The sequence below is a fragment of the Anguilla rostrata genome, chromosome 4, assembly GCF_018555375.3.
Source record: "Anguilla rostrata isolate EN2019 chromosome 4, ASM1855537v3, whole genome shotgun sequence".
NCBI classification, from domain to species: domain Eukaryota; kingdom Metazoa; phylum Chordata; class Actinopteri; order Anguilliformes; family Anguillidae; genus Anguilla; species Anguilla rostrata.
In genome coordinates, this window is record NC_057936.1 from 58,058,858 (window position 1) to 58,073,541 (window position 14,684).

General features: G+C 42.0%; 1 protein-coding gene across 3 annotated transcripts in view; it reads right to left on the reverse strand.

The window, feature by feature from the left end:
- The window catches only part of LOC135253764 (collagen alpha-1(XXIV) chain), an 86,904-nt gene that overhangs the window by 41,862 nt on the left and 30,358 nt on the right, over positions 1-14,684 (reverse strand). For all 3 annotated transcript variants that reach the window (XR_010329684.1, XM_064333485.1, XM_064333484.1), the window contains 12 exons: positions 14,531-14,575; positions 14,047-14,100; positions 13,578-13,622; positions 11,317-11,370; positions 10,116-10,160; positions 9,231-9,284; positions 8,593-8,637; positions 4,678-4,731; positions 4,532-4,576; positions 4,063-4,116; positions 3,367-3,420; positions 2,633-2,686 (listed from right to left, as the gene is read on the reverse strand). Coding sequence is in view for 2 of the 3 variants with exons in the window: in XM_064333485.1 (XP_064189555.1) it covers positions 2,633-2,686; positions 3,367-3,420; positions 4,063-4,116; positions 4,532-4,576; positions 4,678-4,731; positions 8,593-8,637; positions 9,231-9,284; positions 10,116-10,160; positions 11,317-11,370; positions 13,578-13,622; positions 14,047-14,100; positions 14,531-14,575 (603 nt within the window). In the remaining variant the exon portion in view is untranslated. The remainder of the gene's footprint in view (positions 1-2,632; positions 2,687-3,366; positions 3,421-4,062; positions 4,117-4,531; positions 4,577-4,677; positions 4,732-8,592; positions 8,638-9,230; positions 9,285-10,115; positions 10,161-11,316; positions 11,371-13,577; positions 13,623-14,046; positions 14,101-14,530; positions 14,576-14,684) is intronic.

The window sequence follows — 14,684 nt, forward strand, 5'->3', positions numbered from 1 at the left end:
TTTGTCAGAAACACCTGACCAAACTGAATCTCTCACTCATATGTTACAGGTAGGAGGCACCCGTGGATGCATTTCAAGCTTTGAAACATTATAATCATTTGAATCTCATGAGATTTGTGTTTCTCTTATGTTCTTGCAATGTAAATTTGTGTCAAAGCTCAATGACCTTTCATCTGCCAAGTTATAGAATATCAGTAGAGAGTACACATAAAAGGACCCTGACCTAAATATTTGCGATTCTGAACTTAAATCTGTTAAGGCTAGGCCAATGGTGGAAACAAAACGCAGACTTCGTTGTAATATGTTTGGTTAAAAAATCACTTTCACACATATTTCTTCCCCAATTTGGAATTGCTTCTGAAGTCACCACTCTGCCAGCCATTCATAAGCAAGAAGCACTGAAGCCCACAGGCCAGGAGAGGCGTGTCTCTAACTGCTTATCTGTGGGGACCATTTGCATTGCTGGGAGGAACTGATGCAGTGGTGACACAAGAAACCTAACTGACTTCATCCCATGCTTCCCCTAGAAGGATGACTTCTACTGCAGTGGACCCCGAGTCAGTAAAATCAGCAAATGATATAACCAAGAATCAAATCTGCAGCAATATGGTCAAGCCTGGGCATGTGAATGGCACCTTTAGTGACTGTACTAGTTTGGAGTACATGGTTCTCTTTTCCACTAGTTTCTGGGTCTCTTTCTATGCACACAGAAAACACAGCACCCAGTAAATCCAGAAAAAAAAAAAAAAAACATTTGGTATTTTTTTCAGCGATGCTCATACCAAGGAACAAAAAAAAACTTATGAAAATAACACAGGAAACATACAATCAGATCATTGGCTGACCTTAACAAAGGAACCAGAATGTACATACGGAATAACTCAATTAAAAAAACTTCACTAATTGTAGTAAGAATGGAACACCACTAGGGGGCATCTCTTCATAAAAATCTTAGACGTGCAAAAATAATGCTCACTGAGCTCTCACTGAGCTCGATAAAGGAAACACCAAATGTCAGAGTGGATTAAATCACACAACGGTCTTGAGCATATGTGGCAAAGATTTGACCCATTTTCATACAGGTGATCAGGTGACCCAGGTGAAAAGTACACTATTTTGAAAGAGGCATTCCATTGGAAACTAACATACTACAAATGTGACCACTTCTGAAGAGCTCCTCACTACACAGCTGTAGGACACAATGGGAGGTGCTCTTTATTTATCCCCCTCAGTCCAGCTGCCAGCTGCTCTCCCTCCTATCACACTGCTCGCTTCAAATGCACAGCATCTGAAGTGCACATGTACACCTTCATGCAAGATTTAGGCCAAGAGACAGGATCAAAACCCACTTCAAGAACAGAATGTAGGACAGCTGACTGTACACAGCACGCATTCATAGGAACTGGGCCAAACAGCTTGATTACTGCTCAGTAGAACTCGCAGAACATGCACTTCATATTACGTTCAACTAAACACAATCGAGGGGACGGAGCGATTGTTTCTATGTTTTTAAAAAGGGGTGTCCTTGAAATGTGTGGTGTCATAGTTCATCCAACTCTGCTTTTTAACTGTGTTGAAATAAACAAAAATACCTACAGCATAAACTCAGTATCCCTTCTCTTTCTATTCCTGAAACATCCTATCAATATACTTCACACAAACTGTCTTTTGACTGGCACGGGTTCTACTCTGATATAATATTCCAATGTAATACAATATAATAAAGTGTACGTATCTTCACAAATACCCCTTAAGGATTTAAAAGGACATGACTGTCATCAAGCAAGCAAGCAAGCTTTGGAAAGGCATTGTGTTGAAGTGTGAGAACAGTGACCTGGGGCTCTGCTTCTCTCTTTCAGCTTGAACAGAAGCCAAAGCTTGGTTAGCTGCTAAAACCTTCCTCTTGACACAAGCTCATTGGCTCCAACCACACTGAACTGAAATCCAATGATATGAGGTGTATCACTGCCCTAAACACATTCATGTAAATGCTGGCGATCCACAGAGTTCTGGAATTAGTTCCAGCTTTGGTCTTTGGATGGCCATTGATGGCATGGGATCAATACTCTATGGTACTCAAAGTGTCAATCATGCTACTGACCAGAGGAATCTCTCATACTATAGCCTCAGTATTACAGACTGTCAGAACCAAGAGTGAACAGCTGTTTTATAGACACAGTAGACAGCTGTCAGTGTGCTTTTGTACATTCTGACCCACAATAAAGATTCAATAACCAAACCCATACCCACCAAACCAAGAGAGGGCAGCATTTTGCTTCACTTTTCACATAGAGCACCACCTGCTGGATGCAGACAATCATAGACAGCAAAACTATTCCAATAAGGGTTCTAAATGACTAATCACTGGAATCACTGTGTTCACAAAGAACATTAACTGCCAATTTTCCAATTTCAGGGAGCATACGATTTTTGAATGCCCAGTTGTTGCACATGTTTTTAAACTTGTATACGATTGCTTTTCCATATGTATATACTTTTTACGAACAGGACTTCAGTATGTACAGTATACACATGATAATTAATAAACCTGACATCACATTTAAAGCCCTTTTCTGGTAAGTAATGCATGAATAGCCGTGCCGCTGAAACGTCAATAGGACGGATTTCTTACCACTGGGCCAGGAGGGCCAGGAGGCCCCTGTGGTCCTATCTCGCCCATTTTCCCCTTTCAAACAGGAAGAGCAGGAGAAAAACAAATGTGTGATTAAAAACATCCCCGGCAGGCACGTGACTCACCGCCAGCACAGATCAAATCGAGGCTTTCACCCACACAACTCAAATCGTCTCGGTCACAGCTGCAATTTCCAGAAAACTGTTGACTGTGTTTATGTTGACAGCTGCCAACTTAAAAAATGCAACTCGTGGGTAGATTTAATAGCTGATACATAAGGTTCTGCAGTCTTGACCTGATGGTAGTTTCTGTATACATAGTCTAAGCAGGTTAACAAATGCCTGTTCAGTCAGGCACCATACAAGCCACTATGGTGCCACCCTAACCAGCAGGCACTGCAAAATGGATTTCTTGTGCAAAAATTGCACAGAATCAGGAACCTGTCAGGTAATGTAATCAGGACAAGTAACCGTATCTATTGTATGACACAGTATAGGCAAACAAATGTTTATTATACATTATATATCTGGAGCTGGTATCTACCAGTCACTTATACAACACTTTTCACAGAGTGAGGGAACCACGCTTTCTTGCTTTGCTCTCATTCACATTTCACCCTGGCAATGAACGGGTTTAATCATTATGCAAGTGTTAACAATAGACGTTAAAGGCTCACTAAGGTCAGTCCATAAAGAAGCATTTAAATAATGATGAGAAGTACAGCGGAGACTTACAGGTGGTCCTGGTTTCCCTCGTATCCCCGGCGGTCCTGGCAAGCCTGCTGCTCCCTGGGGCAAACATAAGGCACGGTGACTCGCAGCTCTCTAACCCCCCTCCCCCCCTCTCTCTGCACCTCACCCACCTCGCCTCCCCCCAACCCCTCCCCCCTGCACCTCAAACCCCCCCCCTCGCACCTCACCCTCCTGCACCTCACCCCCAGCAGCAGCTCACATGCGCTGCCTGTGAAAGAAGCCCGAGGGGGGGGCGTTTATGGCTTTGTTTAGTCTGGCCTGTCGGGCCCCTGACGGTGCTGGTACCGGCTCCGTGTTTGTTTTCAGTGGGATTGGCCGGTAAGTGGGTTTCCTTACGCTTGGAAGAAACGCTTCTCAGTGGGACGGATATGGCAACGTTCTATTCATTGCCGATGCGATACGCCGAAAATCCTTCCGACCGCAGTGCGTTTGTTCTCAATTTAATGGACTCACTGAGAAGACTGATGTTGTAGCAAGTGTCCCATGCTTGCAGTCAGTGCTGTACTCCATTCCCAGATGAATAAATCATATTTAATAAAGTCATATTTTAGAAAAGTAAAAAATGATCTGGATTAAAACTTTCTGAGAAAATTAAATACTTACTAGGCAGACATAAGTAACGGAATACATTTTCCTGTTAGCAATCATTTTACGGATGTTTAATGAATCTGCTCCTACCTTGTCACCTTGGTAACCGTACTCTCCTGGCTCGCCCGTTAATCCCGGTTCGCCCTAAATTGGCAACATTGCACAGAGATATATAACAGAGACAAAACACTGCTCTTCAGTCAAAACCGACAAGCACAGCACAGCACTCAATGAGAGAGAAGGTCTCCTGCAAACCACAGAATGGCAGCTGACCCGGTATCACCCCAGTGGTTACCACAAAAAATGCATGGCGTCACTGAGCCAACAAGGTCATCAATAAGCATTTGAATGAAAAAACCATCACTACCGAAATATTCTCCAGCTGTTTTTTTTTTACATTTACAAAGAGTTATCTAAAGAGCTGGACAGCATCTGACAGACTACACCTCAGAGCTCTAGGCCCTACCCAATTTATCAAGTTCTTATTCTTCAGCCCATCCCACTCATGCACAAACTGAGCTATTGGCATTCACTGCAATAATAGAAATATTTAGATCACCTTATCACCTTTCATTCCAGGCTGCCCTGAACCTCCAGTCAGGCCCTGCCACGGAGAGAACAGGAGTTCTTTAAGTGTTGGGAAATGGAGTGGGGCAAAGATTGGGCATAGGAGTGGAGGGGGTGATCAGACACAGCTCAGCATACCTGAGGTCCCATTATGCCAGTCACTCCGCGTGGACCCTCAGGCCCCACGTCACCCTGTGAGGACAACCAGAGCACAGCAGTAAGACCCAGGCCACACACATTCAAAAGGGCCCTGCATCAGACTTTCAAAAAACCCCAACACTTTCCAGTAGATATTTCTGCCACAATGGGGTCTGTTGTATAACAAAGGGCATAGGCTATGTGTTCTCTGTCTCTCAGCTTTAAATATCCTATATTTTCTGACTTCTTTTTACTTGTGAACGTGGATTGCTGGATTAAGGTGGGGGGGAGAGTGAAGGATCCATTTTTTATCGCTATCTCCGGTGTACAGGTATTGGTGCACTGTTCCTTGAGGGTGGGGTCCAGGGTTAGAAATTAGATGTACTCAGGCTGCCCAAAAACTAAGAATGAAGCCTTTATGTCGACAGTCGGGAGGGGGGTGCAGGGAAATGTCAGGGTTACACTGACATTTCCAGGTCCTTCTCAATTCAGTGAGGCTATTTTACCACCATACGTTAAAACATACAGAAATAACAATGAGGATACTGCTAAGGATAATACACATAAGTATTAAAGTATTATTCAGACTGTCATCTTTGGCAATAAGAAGGTTTTGCAGGCACTGGGAGACTAAGAGTGGGGCGGGCAATTTAGCTGTGTTTAGTTGAGAGCTGTTTCGCATTAACGTTTTTGAAGGGGTTGTCACCAGCCTCAGAAGCACACCATAGGCTGAAGCCCACTGTGAGTGAAGACCTTTTCTTTAAGAGATTGATTGGATCCAGGGAGCTCACCTCAACATAGCCAGAGGCAAGGGCCCCTGCTAAATCTCCACATGCGGGGAGCTGGTGTTCCCACGGAAAAAAAAAAAAAACACAGGGACATTTCTCCTCCCATATAACACATTCTATAGAGGTGAAACAACAAATAACCACTGCTCTAGAGTGAGCCACTGCAGTCTGTTACAGAATCTGACTTGTGTAATTAATACAGTAATTTATTAATGGTTTCTCAGCTTATCTATTCATAGCTTCATTTTATAACCTCTATTTATGGTCAGTACTTAAGCAGGAGGCAGACCATGACAAAGAAAATGTCTACACTGGACACGCCTACCTCAACATCATATATTTGTACTGCTCACACTAAAAATATACAATGCCCCATGCACAAAATATGGCTTAAATGAAATGGTCCATCTGGTTTCAGTAATGATTGCCGTTTGATGGTGAAGCTCACAGGCTAATGGTACTGCAGGACAGAGACAAATCACACAAGTCCATAAAGTGCTTTCAGTCGACGGAATATGAACCTCTGCGGCTGAGCCTGACGGACCAAGCGTAACACGACCCGTGGTTCTCACAGAACCACAGAGGAAAAAGGTGATCCTCATCAACGCAGCACACGGGCTTATCTACTTCAAAGGAAGCAGGGGTAGTCTTACTTTCAACTGTAGATCTCATAACTTAATATGTGCCAGAAGCTTTATGGAGAGGGTTCCTTCTGTAAACCTTAATGGGTTTATGCTGCAGTTTTTTTCTTCTTCTTATTGTTATAGAAAGTTAAATGAAAACAGCATACAATGGCTAAACTATGCAGTCAGACCTGTGACATGTTTATTATTATTATGCTATACCATCCTGCCTCTAAAGGTCAGCAATCTCACAACCCATCTTCACAGAAGTTCATTTGAACGTGTCTTCCTAACAGAGGAAGCATCCAGGATAATCACAAAGGATCCCACTGCACTCATTACAAGAGTTGGGGCTTCCTTGGTGTTCTAGCCAAATTTCTGTTCTGGATCATTTGATTTTTGACATTAATCCATCTGTCAACTCTCTCCATCTTATGCTTATGTGTGGAGTGAATTTACATGCAAAATAGCTGCTGTATTTGGTTCACCCAAGCAGGTGAATATATTGATTGTGTCTGAGATGACTCACACCCCTTAAAGGTGCTTTGAGATCATAAAATGAAAGACACAGAAGAAATAATATTTTTTGTTTTATTTAAGTTAGTGTGTAAAGATGGAGTCATCTACTGACAATTATTAAAATCACAAAGTATGTTTATATATTAACTCTTAAAGAGGGACAAAAAACAACATTGAGAATGCACCGGTCCTGTGAATAATCACAGCTCAATTTCTTCTCTATTTTTACAAATAGGCCACCTCAGCCCTGATCATGATTCTTGTGCTGGAAGCTCCAATGATATGAGACACATAGCACAAGACATTATAAGTGTGTGTGTGAGCATATTTACAGTACAAAGCCCACTGAGTACAGTTTACAGCTTCATACATTTAGTAAGATGATTTCAAGTCTCCATGGCTAAGGTGCTACCTACATAAACATTATATTGGGTAATATATAATACAATGTATAATGTATTACATGATAGGGGTTTAAAACTATACCTATGAATAAATATATAAGTAATAAATATTATATGGAGGGGGACTTGCATGTCTGTCTACAGAGATATGACCGGTTCCTTGCATGGTACATAAAAATATCCGCTTGGAATTTGAAAGGGTCCCTTTGGGAAACTTTCACTGTAAATAAGTGCTTCGCTGGGTTTCCCTTCACATCAATGGGACATGTGCTTTTCATTGCAGCACAACGAGCTCTGGTTCTGCTCCACCATGAAATCTCTTATGAACAACAGATCGCATTGGTCAAACCACTACAGTTAATGTAAAAAGATACAAAATGGTTTCCCCGGAAAGATGTAGCCAAGAACATTAAAGGATTGACAATTAATCTCCGGAATGTAAATTTATACGTGTTTGTATGCATATTGCTGTTAATGGAAAAAATTCACAAAGGACAAAGATAAATGCCAGGGAATTAATTAAAAACATTGTATCTGGTGGCTATTGTCCCTTTTTGCTCTGTGAACTAATGTCACCCTATTTTCCACTGTCATCTTGTTTACTGAATCTGTGCAAGATGGCAGTAACCCACAAATATGAATTGACATGCTAGACTGGGGTAAAGTTTGCTACCCACAAACATCTGTAACTTTGAGAATTATACTAGCAGCTGTTGCTGGAGACTGACTGCATATTTTCTTGGGATTTCCTTGTAATTACTGAAGATAACAAATGGCATCAATTTGTGGAAACTCAGAAATAGTCCATGTTCATTTCCGTTATGCGAATGTGTACAGACAAAGCTTCCAAACACTGCCAGACTTATTGCTGCTTGAGAAATATTTTGGTGAAGAAAAACAACCAAATCACACAGCCAGTCCACTCAACTGAGTTATGGATCTTCACATATGCTGTAGATGCACCTGACACCAGCGCAAAGACAACAGGGCAAATTACACCTATGGTCTCATTAAGGGACAATATAACTCCAGCAGGGCATGGTTTATTGGGTAGTGTCAGATTTTAAGGCTGTAGAGGTCACACTACTGTGCTATGGATACAGGAATCACATCAGAGAGAAGGTCTAGTGCATTTAATGACATGTAAGCCTGTCCTGATGCCAGAATAGAGAGAATAGCCCAATTTGTCTCTCTCCCTTTATGTTCCAAGTCAGAGTGCCAGGGAAGTCTTAGTAACTGGCTTATCTTCAGATCTCTGGCCTATGAGGATCTCTCATAGTTTGAATGTCTGCCAAGCTTTAAAGTGCATCAAATGCCACACTTTCCGATTGCTCACACACAGTGTAATGCTCACAAGCACACAAGAATAATAAATCTATTGCATATACCAAGTATATCGGTGAAACATCCTCAGTGCCAAACAAATTTCATAGTTTAACTAGGAGAGTGCACTCAGTAGAGTGCAGATCTATAATCAATGAAAATAAAAAGCAAAGTCAGACTGAGAACAACCGTTCAAATAGAGTCCAGAACAGCCCTGGGGTGGTGTCAGGTGTGACGTGGGCAGGCAGCTATACTCACCCTCAGACCAGGAAATCCACCACTGCCAGTTCCGCCAATCGGCCCCTGTGGAACGCCAAGCAACGCTATGAGTGCGGGACATGGTCAGAAAGACAGTGACATCTGGGACAGCTATGTCCTCACACGCCATTTCGCATGGCTCTTTGCCTTCTGATGCTCCAGACGAGCACATTCAAGGCATTCAAGGCTAGCTTTCAATAACAACAGCTGGCACATTAGTCAATGTGGCTTGATTTATTGTGTCCTCTGGCTTACATATAGCAGTCACTAAAACTCCAAAGCAAAGATTTTAAAATTAAAAGTTGACAAACATTATCTGAAATATACTTCCAGGTTTTTCCATGCCAACTCAACTCCAGGCCATAATAGCCCATCCTGACAGGTTAGTCAGAATGTGCTGGAAGTCATATCTTTGGACTGACAGAATAGTATTCAGCCTTCGTAATCTAAAGCAGCCAGCTGCTTCTAAAGTCTTGAGTCAGAAAAATAGACAGCCAAAGGAGGAACACACTGCTAATGCTCATCACACTTTGTTTTAGAGAGATGGCAAGAGAGAACAGCCTAGGTGTGAGAGAGTCACAAATAATCTGTCCAGCCTATGTTTCATGTTTTAGTTGTCAGAAAAAGAGAAGACTTACTTGGTCGCCATCTGGTCCAGGAGGTCCCCTTTCACCAATGTCACCAACAACACCCTGAGTAGCAAAACCAGTACATTATTACTAGCAACTGATAAATGTAGTGCTCAGTGGTACTCGGTGTTTAGCTTTGTGTCTTCGTGATTTGCATCTCTTTGTGCCATCAACTGATCCTTTTAGACAAAGATGAATGGACAATAGGATTAGCTAACAAAGGAATCAGCCTGTAGTTATGCAACCATTGGTCTGTACATGTCAAGTTGTTGAGTCCACCTGTTGTGTAATCTTATGAGGTAATTTCTACAGGTATTTGAATATCTTCCATCTATCTGTCAACATTGCCAAAGTTTCAATGCAGAGAAAATTCAACACAGAACTCCAGGCAAGAAAAAAAACAAGTGCCAGCAAGGCACCCGGTCAATTCTACAGTGCATTGCATTTGGCACTGCAATGCACTGTAGAATTGACCGGGTACCTTGCTGGCACTTGTTTTGTTTTTCTTAAGAGTGCTAGCACTTTCCAAGTTTAAACAGTTTAAACAAAACACGTATAAGTACTGTACTAGTCATGTACACAATATGCATACATATAACATACAAATGAGTGTTATGACTTGTTGTACAGATGCCTTTTAACCTATCCAGATAGCCTATGGTGACCTTACAGTAAACTAAACCTCATTTAAAGAGTGCTACACATACACTTACAGGGTTGTGTAATATTGTGACCGGTATTTACCCCCATTATCATGAGTGAAAATGATGGATGCCAAATGAAGAATTTTCTAAATGCAATTTGCTTTTCCTTAAACTTGACAAGCGTTATTGACAGTTGATTAATACGGTTTGCCTGAGTGACATGTCCACCAATTCAGCGGCAATTCCGTACCTGTCTTCCTTTAGGGCCTTTCTTCCCAGTGGGTCCAGGAATGCCCTGTGAACAAGAGGGAAAGGGAAAAGGCAAAGTGAGTTTCTGAGGTAGACAAATTTCTCTGTTTTTCATATAACCTGTTATGTAAACTGCTTCTAAGCAAAAACAATGGTACTGTGTTTTACTGGAAGTTAATATCTCTGAGGTTCTACTGTGTTATCCAATATATTTCTCAGTACAAATTACAATGTACATTTCAAGTTTTGTTCTTTACAAGTCAGTCTTGATGTGACTGGTATGTCAGTACTGGTAAAACAGATTCTACTGTCACAAAAATAATTTGAATACACTAGATATACAGGGAAAATATATTTTTGTTGCGTAAGGGTTGTCTCCCACAGGAAAATACAGAGCACATGGCAGAATACTGTATGGACATGCTCCCGTATAATTTGTTGGTGAAGCTTTTTTTTTTTCAGAAACACAAGTAGAGGCAGCAATAAAGACCAGCAGTGAAGTGGCAAGTTGAGCATTACAATTAAAACAAAATATTTCTTATTCCCTTGTGCTAAGTTGTTTCCTTCCAAACCTTTTTCAGAACTCCTAATATTTTAGCTTGTTCTTCTCCCTAGTTTGGCTTGGCATAAGTTAGGTCAGAGTAATGTTCACTATTGTACGTCGCTTTGGAAAAAAAGCGTCTGCTAAATAAATGTAAAGTAATGTAATGTATACAGCGCTGGTTAAATGTACGAGTTTCTTCTTGATGAAGGCAGAGTCTATTTGGAATACTGGAGAGAACAGAGCATGGAAACAACTGCTCCCATATCGCCTGGGGAATGTCTGCCTTTCCTACGCCATAAAAAGCAGCTCAGTAGTTTATTATAGTGCTGTTAGAGGTCATAGCTGCCATTTGCTAGGGTACAGTGAACTCCATCAGAATGTGAATGTATTTCTGGACTGAACTGAATGCACTTCCTTTTAAAACAAGCCTGGTCACAAAGTAAAGTGGGCAATGAACTCAACACAGTCTGATAACACACTTCCCCTCCAGAGTTAGGATAGAGAATGTTCCAGGTAAAAACTAGGAGCAGTGGTCCTTAGTCATTTAAATGTGTACACACAACAACCTCGCTGCTGTCTATCCCCTGTCCGTCAAGTGTTTTATTTTATACTGAGACCTATACTTAAAGCACTTCAAAGTCAGAGTCATGTGACTTACTCTCTCCCCTTCCAGCCCAGGTGGTCCGGCCACACCCGGAGGCCCAATGAAGCCCTGAAACACAGACACAAACACGACATTATGCAAAGGCAACATTAAATATCCGCTCCACACTTTCTAAAAATGTACCTTTACTCCCACCAAGGTTCTTCTCAGTCAGGGCTCCTTATTTAGTAAATGTATTTATTTTATTTATTTTTATCAGCAGGTGTGCTGACATTTGGGAATACAAACATGCTCTTTTTGCATTTTGGAAAACGTTTTGAACATAACTATTTGAAACTCAAGATGTTCTGCACAGTTCTGTTTTGGACAATCCTGGGGGTACTTTAAAATGAAAAAAGCTAAATCTGTAGAAATATGGCAGCATTCCTGCCAGATGGCTTACTACTGTATTCTGCAACAATTACCTCAGGTACCATGACTTTTTTCTGAGAAAAATATACAGTATTGCTCTCATTTGTAAGATCTGCCCTGGGGACAATACTTCATTCACAGGCCGATCCAATATAGGGGGAAGCTCTCACTCACTCACTCACTCACTCACTCACTCACTCACTCACTCACTCACTCACTCACTCACTCACTCACTCACTCACTCACTCACTCACTCACTCACTCACTCACTCACTCACTCACTCACTCACTCACTCACTCTCACACTCTCACACTCACTCACTCACTCACTTACTCAAGTACACACTCTATCACTCACTCTATCTTTCTCTCTGATTACTAACAAGTAGACTACATATGCATTTTTAAATAACAATGAATATGAAACCCACAACTTTCTAACAAGTTTGTGGAGTTTGATGTGTGTGTAGGTTCTACTGCTCACAGTTCACAAAACAAGATATCCATCTACATTCATCTGACACTCACTAAATGATCTACGTCAGAAGGTTAGCCATTACCTCATGCAGTAGAGAAACTATCCTCCTCATAAAGTGTCTTTGTGCTTAAGAGCACAAGACACAAAAGCTGTTCTAATAATCTACATGGGCAGCAGTCTGGAAGGCAGCAGGTATCTGCTATTTTGGTTTCTGGTTAACTAGAATCATATGTCCATTCACTGAAGTATGAAAAAAGAAATACGAGAAACTGCTAAATCATTACTCTCTGATCTCTGCTCTCTCTAACCCCCCATTCTATCTCTACTGCATTGCATACTGCTACTTGGAAAGGCTAGTAAATTCATGTAATAAAAAATGCATTGTTATAGAACATATATGCACATTATTTTTTATTTAGGACAGTTTAGTCTATGACATTTGAGTGTCATGTCACAGATACAGTACCAGAAGGTTTGGGAAGTTATTGGACACATACACAGAGAGGAATGAAAGACCAGACTGCTAAAAAAAAAAAAAAAAGAAAACCAGCTTTTTATAGCCTGTTTTCTTTCCTTTGTACCAGAGATGATCAGCATTTCAAAATGTAAGACATGACTTGGGAGGTGCACCATAATAGCACATAGCAACATAGCCCTTCCCCTGAAGCCCCACCCCCCATACTTGTCTCTTTTGTAAACCCTCTTCTCTCTCATTACTTTTGTTCCCTCTTCTTTGCTCTGTTTTTCACTTACTCCCTCTTTGTTTCTCCCATGTATTATCCTCTCACACCCTTTGAGGCTTCCTTTGCCTCCCTAGCGCTCAGTGATCAACTAAACTCACACTGTGTATATGTCTACCAAGCTTCCCTCAACCTCCTTTTCCAACAATTAGCCAGATAATGATATGCGTTGTGAAGGCCTTCTTGCCTGTCAGGGTGTGTTATGCAAGGAATCCAGCTGCGCTCAAGGCAGCACATTTTCTGAATCTTGTGCTCTCTCTCTCTCTCTCTCTCTCTCTCGCTTTCACACTCTATCTCTCTCGCTCTCTCGCTTTCTCTCTCTCTCACTCTCCCTCTGTCTTGCTCTCCCTTTCTCTCTCTCTCTCTCTGTCTTGCTCTCCCTCTCTGTGTTTCTCTCTCTCTCTCATTCTCATTCTCACTCTCCTCTCCCCCCCCCTCGCTCCCCCTCTCTCTCTCTCCCCTCAGCCCAGGCCCAGAACCCAACCCCCCATGCCTCTTCCGGGAGAGCAGAGCATTGCGGAGCGTGGAGCCTGCGCTTTGTTAAGAACACAGACCCAGAGCTGGCCCTCACACAAACCCAGGCCTGTCACTGTCTAATCCTTTCAGGAAATTAAATATTCACTTTTAAGGCGCACGGAGAACAGAGGACTTTGAGCACGTTTTAAGCCTGTGTTTTCTTTACTTACTCGCACACCTTTAGGACCTGGGTTACCTTCTGGCCCAGCCAACCCCTGTAACAGAGAGCCGTTCATGAGGACAATGCATTGTTATACTTTACTCAGCACAAAGTTAATGCAGGACAGCGCACATCGATTCACATTCAACAAAAAAGTTAGGGCCTAATAAGTTAGGAGCAAATTATCGAATAAATAATCTCTTTGAGAATGAAAATGGAAGGAGTCGACAAGAGTTTCCATGGAAAATGAATGGTGAAGTATGTGTTGAATACATGTTGTACTTAAATATGCTCTCATGTTCAGACTTTGAAAGTCAATCAAATTTCATATGTATTCAGGCTTCTGTTCTTAACCTTGCTATGCATTTTTAGTAGATAGGATGTTGCACATGTGGGGTTTAGTAAAAGACAGGGATTCAGGACGCTGTACACTGAGGGAGACCCCGTGAGGGAAAAGGTCCGGAGAATAGTCACTGCACCTGCCTGCCAGGGTAACCTGCTGCCCCAGCCATGCCCGGGAGTCCTGGAATGCCCTGAATTGGGACAGAGAAAAGGGGCTGAAAGTGTGGAAGCACTAGACTTGGCCCTGACATTAGGTGGCACTGCCAGCCCGGGAATAAGGAAAGGGCAGTGTTTGACCTCTGGCTCCTGGCTGGGCCTACTCCACTTTCAGTCAATCCATGTCAAGTCCTCTTACCATTGTAGATAAACAGTACCCATTTATGTTTGTGCTTGGGGCAACCTGTCACCAGGAGCTGAAGCAATCACAGTGCCTAATGGAAAATGGTGTTCTATGCAAGAAATATCAAATGTATTTTCACATGTCAAATACATCATCACAAAACCTGTTTGTTGTGATATAGCTGGTGGAGGACTATAAGTGACCTACAAAGTACAAGTCAAAGTGCAGATTTCTCAGACTCATATGAGCCATGATATCACCAGGAAGTTGCAGCATCCTACCTGTTCTCCTGGCAGACCTGGTGGTCCAGGATACCCCTTGAGACCCTACAAGTAACAACAATGAGAAAGGATCACTCAAGCAGAAAACATAATCTGCTTTACATTACCTGTTCAAAAGCTTCAGAGTGCTATGGGGTCACATGGGATCTCAGGA